Source organism: Armigeres subalbatus, chromosome 3 (genome assembly GCF_024139115.2).
Source record: "Armigeres subalbatus isolate Guangzhou_Male chromosome 3, GZ_Asu_2, whole genome shotgun sequence".
Classification (NCBI taxonomy): domain Eukaryota; kingdom Metazoa; phylum Arthropoda; class Insecta; order Diptera; family Culicidae; genus Armigeres; species Armigeres subalbatus.
Genome location: NC_085141.1, coordinates 308,733,775 through 308,746,893, shown reverse-complemented (window position 1 = coordinate 308,746,893; position 13,119 = coordinate 308,733,775). Strand labels below are relative to the sequence as shown.

The 13,119-nt window shown below is 38.7% G+C and overlaps 1 protein-coding gene across 1 annotated transcript in view; it reads right to left on the bottom strand.

Moving 5' to 3' along the window:
- Positions 1 to 13,119, bottom strand: part of LOC134220707 (organic cation transporter protein-like) — a 37,174-nt gene that overhangs the window by 23,467 nt on the left and 588 nt on the right. Inside the window, exon 2 of the mRNA XM_062699806.1 lies at positions 12,944 to 13,098. Within this exon, the coding sequence (XP_062555790.1) occupies positions 12,944 to 13,098 (155 nt within the window). The remainder of the gene's footprint in view (positions 1 to 12,943; positions 13,099 to 13,119) is intronic.

The following is a 13,119-nucleotide window of genomic DNA, read 5'->3' as shown; positions in this document are numbered from 1 at the left end:
TTTCAATAAGTCCGTCCAGCTATTTGGTTTCGCCGACGACATAGATATTATGGCACGTAACTTTGAGAAGATGGAGGAAGCCTACATCAGACTGAAGAGGGAAGCTAAGCGGATCGGACTAGTCATCAACACGTCGAAGACGAAGTACATGATAGGCAGAGGTTCAAGAGAAGACAATGTGAGCCACCCACCGCGAGTTTGCATCGGTGGGGACGAAATCGAGGTGGTAGAAGAATTTGTGTACTTGGGCTCACTGGTGACTGCCGAAAATGACACCAGCAGAGAAATTCGGAGACGCATAGTGGCTGGAAATCGTACGTACTTTGGACTCCGCAAGACGCTCCGATCGAATAGAGTTCGCCGCCGTACCAAACTGACAATCTACAAAACGCTAATTAGACCGGTAGTCCTCTACGGACACGAGACCTGGACGATGCTCGTGGAGGACCAACGTGCACTTGGAGTTTTCGAAAGGAAAGTGCTGCGTACCATCTATGGTGGGGTGCAGATGGCGGACGGTACGTGGAGGAGGCGAATGAACCACGAATTGCATCAGCTGTTGGGAGAACCATCCATCGTTCACACCGCGAAAATCGGACGACTGCGATGGGCCGGGCACGTAGCCAGAATGTCGGACAGTAACCCGGTGAAAATGGTTCTCGACAACGATCCGACGGGCACAAGAAGGCGAGGTGCGCAGCGGGCAAGGTGGATCGATCAGGTGGAAGATGACTTGCGGACCCTCCGTATACTGCGTGGTTGGCGACGTGTAGCCATGGACCGAGCCGAATGGAGAAGACTCTTATATACCGCACAGGCCACTTCGGCCTTAGTCTGAATAAATAATAATAATAAGAAAAGCGATTTTAGGTGAGCAATAAGATACTTTTAATGTAGAATCAAGACCCATATGAGATAAGGCAGTCCAAAACCGTACTCGCGAATGCACACAATAATGTTGGCTTTGTGGGAGTTGATAGTAACTATCAGCGCTCAACTGCGACTCAACTGGGCGCCGGCAGTACCGATTGGTTCACTATTTTTTGTACTCACAGTTGATAGTAACTATTATACTGAGACCCATGTAGGCGAATCTGAGTTTAAATGAACTTAAATAGATTAAAACAAATTTTTGCTTTAGGGAAAAGCTTCTTAGTAGTCGACTATGCGTGATTACAATTATTCTACGCATAACTGTACCATGTTAGTTTTTGTGGATGTTGACTTTTAAGAGCATAGAGGAGATCGCAGCAGTCTACGTGCGTGGATGGCTGCAGCTGAGTTTTCTGTCACGATTTTCAATTATTCAATTTGAACGATTAAACATCTTTTCAGTTTCCAGTGAATAATCTTATTTTTTAGTGAAATCTTGATAGCTTTCATATTTGTGTACCTACTTTTTAAGAGGAACTCTGATTTTGTTAGGTTTTTGAGCCTTTGTGTAGTTAAGTTTCGTGACGGGTGGACTATCGGAACCTTTGAAGCAGCATACGGTTTTGACGTAGTGGTCTATTTTCAGTTTTGGAAAGCATCCCTTTATGCGGCATACACAAGAACCCTTGCAGATGAAGTTAACATTTCAATTGTTACGGTGTTACGATTTTGGATTCCGATGAGTATTCTTTTCTTGTTTTTATTTTATTTGATTTTATTTGTTTCGCAATGACGGAAGATGAATTACAGCAAAGATGATGCTCTCACAAATTTTCTCGCTTCTTTTTATCATACTGCATAAACAAAACTGCAATCTGAATCTCTGAATTGACGAGTCAAGTCAAGTACGAGACACTGAAGACGGCCTTACTGTTGAGGTCGAAATACGTATCTGTCAAGATACAATTAAGTGGTGGAATTCAATGGGGATTGTATAAACTCGTCTTATGACAAGTGAAGACATTCCACTAAAAAGCTCAAAATAATTTTCTTATCAACTTTACGTTGATGGCACAGCTATTTGAGATATTATATTCATTACATTCATTACAATTTACACTTATCATGTTCCTCATATTATCGACTGTATTCCATTTTCAAGACATACTACCAAAAAATATTACAGTCCTGTTAGATGTAGGATGGACCTCCTCGGAGAAACGGACTTATTTTGATGTGTGCAAATTCTTAAATCTGAATGTAGTTTTATTGGGGATTATTTTTGCATAGTAAACGATTAGGTATAATATTTATACACTTCGGAATTCAGTTTTGCTGTACGTGGATTTTGATACGGTAAATTGATTCATTTGATGATTAAAATTTGTAGGGTGTGGCCATCCCCGAGCAGGAGGGATTGGCTCAATAATACCTAATTCTGTTATTGATACCATACTCTGTTATGAACTGGCCCTGCATGGGAGGTGGAATACCAAAGGAATAGTGCCAAAAGCTAGTATGCACAAATACCAATACCAAATGCATAACCAAGTATTATTCGTTTGGTATTGAAATACCTAAGCATGTTATGCCTCAAGAATTCTGCATATGGGTTTTGGTATTGTTTTTTGGTGTTTTACCTCTTATGCAGGGCTAGATCATACCAATGTCTGTTATCGAGGTCGTCGCTCCTGCTCGGGTCATGTCTTGAATACTTCTCGTGTTAAATTTCAATTACTTTCTCTAAACCGTTATATTTTGCCGAAAGTACAGTCTTAGTTTAACTACTATTGTGATAGAAACTTTCTGTTGCTTTGTTTTTGTTCAAATACACTTCTACTTTTATAACGGCAATAAATGGTGCTCATGGTTCTGGACAATTAATTACAAATGCATTAATAGAATCCATGAAGGGTATACATGTTTAAAAAAAAACTAGATAAAAAACATAATTCAAACCCACACACAAAAACATGTAAACGACATGATAAATAAACATAAAAAAGTAAATTGTCAAAATATGTCGGGCTATACATTCTTATTTAACCTCAAGTTGAGACTCAATAAGGGTTGCTGATTGACATTGGCTTTCCGATAATAACCAATGTGGTTAAACAACCGCGATTTTCTCCTAATTTGCAATTCCATGCTCGTTCTTTTTCTACTTTTGTCGCGTTGAAGAAATTTAGTTGAGCGCGCTCGAATCAAAACTCAAATCGCTCACTTTGAACGATTGATTGTTTATCCTCGCGAAGGATAAACAGTTTAACAAGGTAACGAAATGCAAATATTCAAAATATCCGAGCTAATTAGTAGAATAGAAGTTGCATAGGTCACATCACTTTCCATGGTGCATCCTGACCTATGTTTCTGATTACCCTACCCAACTAACAAAACTTCCTTCCCGTGGTAATTGTGTAGATGCACAGGTATTCTCGGTCTCTAGTAGCAACAATTATCACACACTACTTTCCCTTCCTTTCCCAACTGACTGTTGGGACGGCGCCGTTATTGATCAACATGTACGAGCTGCTGAAACGTGCATTTCGAGAATAGATGGTAAACCCCAACCACTATTCACTTGGAAGTGCAATTTGCACCAGCTCTGATCAATCATGGAATTGCAACCATTGATATGTACAGTCAGTCTAAGCTAAGCTAAGATATGCAGAGTGTTCGTGAGAATCAGAAGCTTTTGACCTGCTTGTGCGGTCAATAGGTAGGTATGTGCGTTATGTCGGTTCCGGTCACCATCCAACGCCAACACATTCACCTGGCCATACCAACAGCGAACACCCAGAACCAGCCCATAGCAAGCGCGGAGCCGTAAACGATGAGCCACGCAAAATTCCACAAGCCGTGGGAACAAAGGTTGCATCGGAATCACGCCACCCGGAGGATTGCGGAATCAGCAGATTTAATTAATAAAAGTGATCGATAAACGAGTGACAAGTTCAGTTTTTAGTGTGACATTGTAGAATTCAGTTTAATTTAGTGAATAAATTATTTTTTTATAAAGTCTCGGCGAATCAACGCTTAGCTGGCGCAGTCTACGGAAAAAAGTGGAAATTAAGTGCATCGAAAAGTGTTCGGAGTAACGAAACCCAACTTAGCAAAGTTCAGTGCGAACAACTGGTACATCGGGAAACCATCGGCGAGGGCATATCGTTGAGTTGCATGTATCCAGAGCGAAGGCGGATCCACTTATAGAACCAACCCCGAGGAAGATCTACACTCACCTAAAACTCCAGGAGGATGCTGATTATCCTACTGTAAGTAATCATTAAAACATTTTTTACAAGTGCTTATTATAAAGTGATCTATTAGTGAGATTATTTGAGCGAAAGGGCATATTGAGCTCGAATACAATCTTCCCTAATTTACCTCGACAAGTGCACAAATTGAACACGCTCATAAGTGAAATAACGGTGCGCGGGGGAAACAAAGCTAACAGGTATCATATCATTCGTGTGTGCATTATTCGTTGCTCAGTGAAGGCTTAGGGAATACAACACCATGACAGACACCCAGGGCAATCAAAATTCAATCACCCCAGAACAGCTGATTGCGCAAGTGCAACAGCTAACCAACATCCAAGCAGAACTCGTTTCAACAATTAATGATTTGAAAAAGAAGGCAAGTAATCCTTTCACAAACTTCCACATACCCGACCAAATTAAAATTATTTCCGAATTCAATGGAAATAGAAAAGAAGCCATCGCGTGGATTAATGACACGCAAGAGGCACTAGATCAATTTGAAGACTTCGAACTAGAACCTTCATACAAGCACATAATCCGTGCAGTAAAATCTAAAATAGTGGGAGAAGCAAGAGAAGTGCTGATAGCTTCAGGAAACCCCTCGGAATGGGAGGAGATCAAAGAAATTCTTCTAAACGCATTCGGCGATAAAAGGGACATCACGTCCCATTTGCAATCATTATTTTACGTAAAACAAGGAAAAAAATCACTTAGTGAATATTTACAAAAGTCAAAGCCATTGATACGGCAATTAAAACCACAGCCGTCCAGATGGACGACTATAAAGGCTCAATCGAAGCGGTGAACAAGCTTATCAGTTTATTTACATTAACTAGGTACGTTGATGGACTCAACGGGGAAAACATAGCTATGTATGTTAGAAGCTACCGTCCAAAATCTTTGGAGGAAGCCCACGACATAACCGTGCAACATTCGAATGCCTCACAGGCAGAAGATGGAAACTCGGCAAGCTTCATCTAGCTCATCGGGATTTAACGCAAACACGAAGTATCAGAATAGAAACAAGAACTCAAAAATCAGAATACCTATAACCATAATACTCAGAATCCAAACCAACAGAAACCAAATTCTGGGAAATTCAGGAAATTTGATAATCATGACGAAGATGTTTCGATGAAATCCCATCTTTCAAAAATGCAAGTCAATAATCATGAAATAAACATTAGTAAACATCTAGATGAGCCTGACGAAGAACCGAATACAGTCGGACACGAAGTCAACACATCTCGAATCGAATCGGATGATGATGACTATTTCGTTGGAGATGAAATAAATTTTCAGATATCCGGTTACAGAAAAACGAAGGGATGAATATCTTTATTCCATACATTACCATACAAGCTACGAAAGGCGAAGTAAAATTTTTGATAGACACTGGTGCTAACAAAAATTACATATCCTCCGAACATGTTAACTTGGAAAACGCAAAGAATGAAGAAAGTCTCAAAGTGGTAAACATTAACGGTACTTTCAAAATCAATAAATCTGTCTCGTTTGACCCATTCTCAACAAAGAAAAAGTTGAAATTTTACGTATTTAAATTCCATCAGTTTTTCGACGGACTGATTGGATATGAATCCCTGCGCGATTTAAACGCACAGTTAGACATTGGAAAAAACAAACTAAAAATTGGAAGGAAAACTATCGAATTGAAAAAGAGGTTCCCTGAAACACAAAAAATTAATCTTAATGAACAAGAAGTCCAGTTCATTAAAATTAAAACAGAAAATGATGGGGATTTTATTATAGGAGAGGAAAGGAACATGGGAAATTTTTCTATCTTGCCAGGTATTTACAATAGTAGAAGGAATTCCGCTTTTGTAGCCGTAAAGAACCCGAATAAGACAAACTTAGAAATCAACATTAACGAGATCAGTTTCAATAATAATGATTTCACAGAAATTGAGCAAACGGAAAACACAAGAAGAAAAAAAATTAAAATGCAAGACGACTCATTAAGTAAACCAGAGAAGGAAGCTTTAGAAAAAATCATTTCTGATAACTCGGAGATCTTATATTTTGAAGATGAGAAACTGTCATTCACTCATCAGATTAAACATAAGATCAGAACAGTCGATAACATTCCGATTCATACCAAATCGTACCACTATCCACAAGTATTTGAAACCGAAGTGCAAAGGTAGTTACAACATGTGTTGGGTGTCGGGATTATTAAATAATCTATTTCGCCCTATACATCACCCGTATGGGTAGTCCCTAAAAAGCTGACGCATCAGGGGTCAAAAAGTTTAGATTAGTCATCGACTATCGCAAAATTAATGATAAAACAATTTCCGATAGATATCCAATACCAGAGATATCGGAAATATTAGACAAGCTTGGTAGAGCAACATATTTCTCTACCATTGATCTAGTATCTGGATTCCATCAAATTCAACTAGATAAAAAGACTTCGAAAAACGGCTTTTCTGTGAATTCGGGAAAATACGAATTCACCAGAATGCCCTTCGGCCTAAAAAACGCCCCAGCGACGTTTCAAACGGTCATGGACTCCGTTCTTCAGAATTTATTGGGGTATGTTGTCTCGTTTACATGGACGACATAATAATTTTCTCAAGTTCGTTCGAAGAGCACGTGAAGGATATTCGAAAGATACTTCAAAAATTAAAGGAAGCATGTTTGAAAATACAGTTGGACAAGTGTTACTTCTTTAGACCAGAAGTCCAATTTTGGGTCATACCGTTACAAAACAGGAGTCAAACCGAACAGTGATAAAATCGAGGTGATAAAAATTGGCCCATTCCGAAAACTGAAAAGGAATTAAAACAATTTCTTGGAACCATTGGTTACTATCGCCGCTTTATTAAAGACTTTGCGAAGATGGTAAAACCCTCACACAACTACTGCGGAACGATACAGACTTCAAGTTCACTGCAGAAGAAACCCAATGCTTCGAAAATGTAAATCCCTTCTGATTATGGACCCTATTTTGGCCTACCCCGATTTTGAGAAGGAATTTATTTTGACGACAGATGCAAGCGATTTTGCGATCGGAGCAGTCCTATCACAAGGACAAATTGGCAAAGACCGCCCTATTGCCTATGCATCTAGAACACTTAGCAAAGCCGAAGAAAATTATTGTACCACGGAGAAGGAACTCTTAGCCATCATATGGGCGGTAAAACATTTCCGGCCCTATCTTTACGGGCGACGTTTTAAGTTAATTACCGATCATCAGCCATTAATATATTCCATGACAAGTGCTAACCAAAAAATTATACGTTGGAAAATAGACCTCAGTGAATTCGACTTCGAAACAATTTACAAACCTGGACGAGAGAACGTCGTAGCAGACGCCCTTTCAAGAATTAAGCAGACCGACCTCAACGCCAACAACCAGAGTAATACAGAGGACGAACACGACGAAAACAACAGTGACGGAGAGACTGTACACTCAGCAGATACTAGCGACGACCATTACATTTGGACGACAGAGAAACCGACTAACATGTTTAGAACACAACTGATATTCAAAATCCATTCACAAGAACTTGACTTTCACGAACAGATTTTGCTACAACGAAGAAAACATTGTCGGAATTCTCAAGGAAAACTTAACCCAAATTGAACCAACTGCATTTACTGTCCCATACCACTAACCCAGATCATCCGAGAAACATACCGGAAACACTTTTCTCACAGCAAAATTTTCTAGATTGATATTTCACAGGTACTCTTACAAGATGTTAGACTCCCGGAAAAGCAGGACGAAATTGTGCGGAAAGTCCATTAGTACACACATAGAGGAACGAAAGAAAATAAACAACAAATCCTTTCGAACAATTTCTTTCCGGAAATCGACAAAAAGCTCAAAATTTACATTAGCAACTGTCCTATCTGTAAGGAATGCAAATACGACAGAAAGCCCCCAAAATTAGCTCAAAGAACCGCGATTCGACCCTTTTAAAAAATACACATCGACATTTTTTTCATAAAAGGCAAGAAAATGTTAACAGTAGTAGACGCTTTTTCGAAATTCGCAAATGTGATCGCTTTGGAAACCAGAACAAGTATTGATTGAAAAGGGCAATCACTGAGCATATTCGAGTTTTCAGTAGACCAGATGTTATAGTTTGCGACCAAGAACCTGGTTTTACTTCTATCGATTTCATAGGCTTCTTACAAGACTTAAATATAGAGATACACCACGCAAGTTGCAGTAACTCGAACGGAATAGTGGAGCGTTTTCACTCCACGTTAATAGAACTTTTTCGGACATTAAACCACAGACACAAAGATTTGGAACTACATGACAGAATGAATATCTTGGTAGACATCTATAATAATACAGTCCATTCAGCTACAGGGTACAAACCAAGACAAGTTATCTTTAACCGCCAAAACCAGACTAACGCTGACGAGATTTTTCAAAACTATAAGAAGACACAATCAGCTATTTTGGTAATGATGGAAAAAAGGAAAAGACAAGTAAACGAAGAAAATAAAGGAAAATCATTACCAGAACAGTTGGTAAACGGTAAAGACGTATACATCAAGGTTACACAACGTATCACAAAAGACAAAGAACCTTTTAAGACCTCACGAGTGCAAGAAAATAACGACCTCACTTATAAAGATTCATTTGGAATAAAAATACACAAAAAACGAATTAAGAGATAAGTTTTCTCGAACTCCTTTCAGACTTATACCACTGACTACAGCGACGACCTTTCACGATGTATCAACAAGAAACGGACTACTGACAATCAAATTAGACACTGCCAGAATACGAGTAGGCTATGAGAGACTTATCCACAAAGTTGATTTAGAACACATCAGGCAAAACATCGAATATATAGAGAATCTTGCCACTAAACTTAATATCACAGACCACTTAGAACAAACCTTTCAATTCAAGATTAGGAAAGCATATGAGAAAATGAATAGTTTTTACCCTAGAAGACACAAAAGAGGACTTGTAAACGCTCTAGGAAAAGTAATTAAATTCGTAGCCGGTAACCCGGATCAGGACGATTTAGATTTAATCAACCAAAACTTTGAAATTCAGGATCAAGTCAACAACAAAATTATAGAAAACCAAGCGAAACAAATCAGAATAAATAACTTGCTTCAATCAACAGTTAACAAGGTTTCCAAAACACTAAGGTCAATTTCTATCAAAATAGATGAAGATAATTCAAGAGTTAGCAGAGATTTAGAACAGATCAACCTTATTTTAAATCTAGATATTTTGATTAAGACATTAGAAGATCTGGAGGAACAGTTAGTTTTTCGAAATCCAATCACTTGAACAAAACATTCTTAGTCCAAAAGATAAAGAGTATATTTGGAAGTTCTTAGAAAATCAACAAATCAACATGAAATTCGAAGACGAAATGTATAGGCTTGTTTTATCGATCGCCTCTTTACAAAACAACCATATAATCATAATCATCAAAATTCCTATCATCGAGCAGAAGCAGTACAGACTGATGCAACTGGAACCCATCAACACAAACGGAACACGAATCGATACAAACATCCGCTATGTGGCCTATCATCAACACACATTTTACGAGCAGAAGGAAAAGTGCTTCATCTGCGACAATACTAATCCAGTAAACGACGATTGCGTATTCAACATACTCACTAACCGGAAAGCCAAATGTTCAACATACAATCAACCGGAGCAACCAATCATCAAAGAAATCAGCCTGGGAACCATACTGATCGACACAGACACAACAATATACATAGAAGATTCATGCGGTGATTCACGTCTAGTATCAACACCAACAATCATCGAAACAGGTAACTGCACAGTTACAGTGCAGAACTTCACATTTAAAAGCAACCCCAAACCTACCGACCAACAAGAATTTTTTACACCAATTTTTGGAAAAGAGATATTATTAACCAAGCAAAATACGGACGTAAAAGAACTGCATCTGATGAATCTCAACAGTTTGGAAGAGATCAGAAGGCTTAAATTTCACATAATTAGCTCACAGACAATTGGAGGAGTGCTCATTGTCCTCCTCGTTTCGATAACCCTAATCATTTTCTGCATTCGCAGATACAGAAGTCAACCTTGTACCAAAGATGAGGATACAACCACTTTACACATATCTTGTAGCAATTCAGGTTCGGCGAACGGAAAATTAACAGACAAAACGGTTAATCAACAAAAGGACAACCCATCTAGTTTGGCCAACCTATTCTTTCCGGCCAAATTCACATTCACCGATGACTCTTTTAGGTCAACCGAGGACGCCTGACACTTAGGGGGGAGACGTTATGTCGGTTCCGATCACCATCCAACGCCAACACATTCACCTGGCCATAGCAACAGCGAACACCCAGAACCAGCCCATAGCAAGCACGGAGCCATAAACGATGAGCCACGCAAAATTCCACAAGCCGTGGGAACAAAGGTTGCATCGGAATCACGCCACCCGGAGGATTGCGGAATCAGCAGATTTAATTAATAAAATTGATCGATAAACGAGTGACAAGTTCAGTTTTTAGTGTGACATTGTATAATTCAGTTTAATTTAGTGAATAAATTATTTTTTTATAAAGTCTCGGCGAATCAACGCTTAGCTTGTGAATAGATTTTATTAATCGCAATGCTGTACTTGGAAACATGCCTCAGAGACGTTTATTTAGGAGTATCAAATTTTCTGTCGGAATTAAGTGAAAAAAAGTAGATCATGTTTGTTTGTTGCTTGAAAGACAAATGTTCAGCATTCAGAGGTCACGTACAGTCGTGATTTATTTAGTAGGCAGAACGATCGGCCAGTCATAACATAATTTGTTCTGCTTTGTGCGGTTAGCAGAACGATCGCCCGATCATCGAAATGTTGTTCTGCTTTGTGCGGGTGAGTAAATTGATTAGAAAGTGAAGATGCAGTTCGCGCTAGCAAGCAGAACGATCGGCCGGCATCGAATATGTTATTCTGCTTTGTGCGTACCTATTCCTTAATTGACCTGCATTCGGATGACCTAAACCTCAATAAAACTAGTGAGACCTAGCAAATTTTTCGAGCCTCTTTGCCAATTTTTATTTCCCTCTTCAAGCGCTGGAATTGGGCCCTCCTTAGCCGTGCGGTAAGATGGTAAAAATGGTAACTTGGCTATGGAACCTCGCAGGCGTTAATGTCCCATTGGGGGATGTAATGCCAATGAAGCAGAAGAAGCCCTGGAATTAGCTTCGAACTGAGATCAAACATTGAGACATTATTCGCAAAATTGATATTTCTCAGAATAGCGAAATGTTATTTAATTTGATTTTGCCAATCTAGACATACAACTTCAGTTTCGAGTTCTTTGGTATTGCGTTCGGCTCACCTTTCTAAGACAGATCAGTACCTGAAGATCGTCGTCAATTATAATGGAGTTGAAATTAATTCCACATTTAGGATTTACATTACCTTCTAACAGGTTTTTTTTAGAAAGGTGTTCATCGTTTTTTTCCTGAACGGTTATTTCCGCAAACGAGTCCAACTTATACCGAAAGCACAAGTGCAAGCAAAGATCGTAAAGGGATCAATAGGTACAAATAGCACCGAGAAGTACTGTTGAAACGGTACGGTAATGCTAGCCTTGGATGTAACATTGGCTTATAACACAAATTAATCATTACCGTCGTCGAAGGTATCAATGTTTCACATGGGGTTGAGACTAGGTCACTGTTTCAACTACTTAGAAAGCTTGTGGAGCTGATTAAATGTATCTGATTGCTAGAAAACTAAATTATAAGGGACCTTTTTGAACGATCACCTTATCGGACCTCCAGAATGTCGGAAAGCGCGAAAACCCATTCTTACCCCTGATGACTATACTTGCATGGAAAATAACTTCAACTTGGTTTTTTAGAAGGCAGGCTGTACAAGAGTTTTTCTTCTGCACAATTAAGTAGTTTCTGAATGGACTAAACTTATCTATTTTCGCACATCAGATGAACGGATAACAATCGCACTATTTTAGCATGAATATTAAATTTTTATTAGTATAACGACATGATTAACCAAAACTTTTTTGGATAATATTTGGAGTACTCGTGACCAAAAAACAGCTTATGATTTTTATTTGAAGCAGCACATTAAAATTGTCCACCTTATGGCTTTAACAAACGATTTATAGTGAATATTGCAACAACCATTCATGGGCTGGAAAAGCATCTACCACAAGAGCTAGGACTAGGAAAATTTGCCTAACATGCTTTAGTAGCTTATAAAAGAGTATGTATACAATTATTGTTGTTTTTGTCTACTTGACGTAATAACGAAAAGAAAGCCCGTCGTCTGTGAGTATGATTTTTGTTAGAGTTTCAATATCTGAAAATTTACAACGATAAATGTGCTCAACCATATTAGACTAAGGTTTAGGCCATACACCCCAATAAAAACTTTCTTCAGCACAGGGGAAATAGAACAGCGCAGCACAAGAGTACAAAGCGGTATGATAAATGCCAGTTAATTGTTCCAGGTCAAAGGAATGATACATCCTCTTCTCCTGAACTTGCTGGAAGATATTAACTTGACATAACAATCACAAGAAGATAAGAGCTAACTACTCGTTGCTGCAGAATTCTTTATATCTCATCATGAGAATAGTTTTGATGAATACTTATTATAGTCCAAGATAGTCAACTAACGTCAACAGACTATAAAAAAATTATGCAATTTAAATAATAGACTACCTAATTCTACACATTCTACATCAGTTAACACTTCCAAAAAACCAAACACGAACTTCCATCACTTTTCACCCAGTACTAAAACACAGCGACTTCACAGTTATAGTCATAATTCCTTCAAACCCACCTGCAGACTATGCTCCATAGCATCTTCGAACACGTTGCAATAGTCGATGTTGAACTCTTCGTCGTGAACTTCCTCCATGATTGGGTGTGACACTTTGATCCATTGCGTTTTGTTGTAGTGCCCAATTTCAGGCGGAGGCTTACAGAAAAATTCACCTGCAATCAGGAAATGGACCG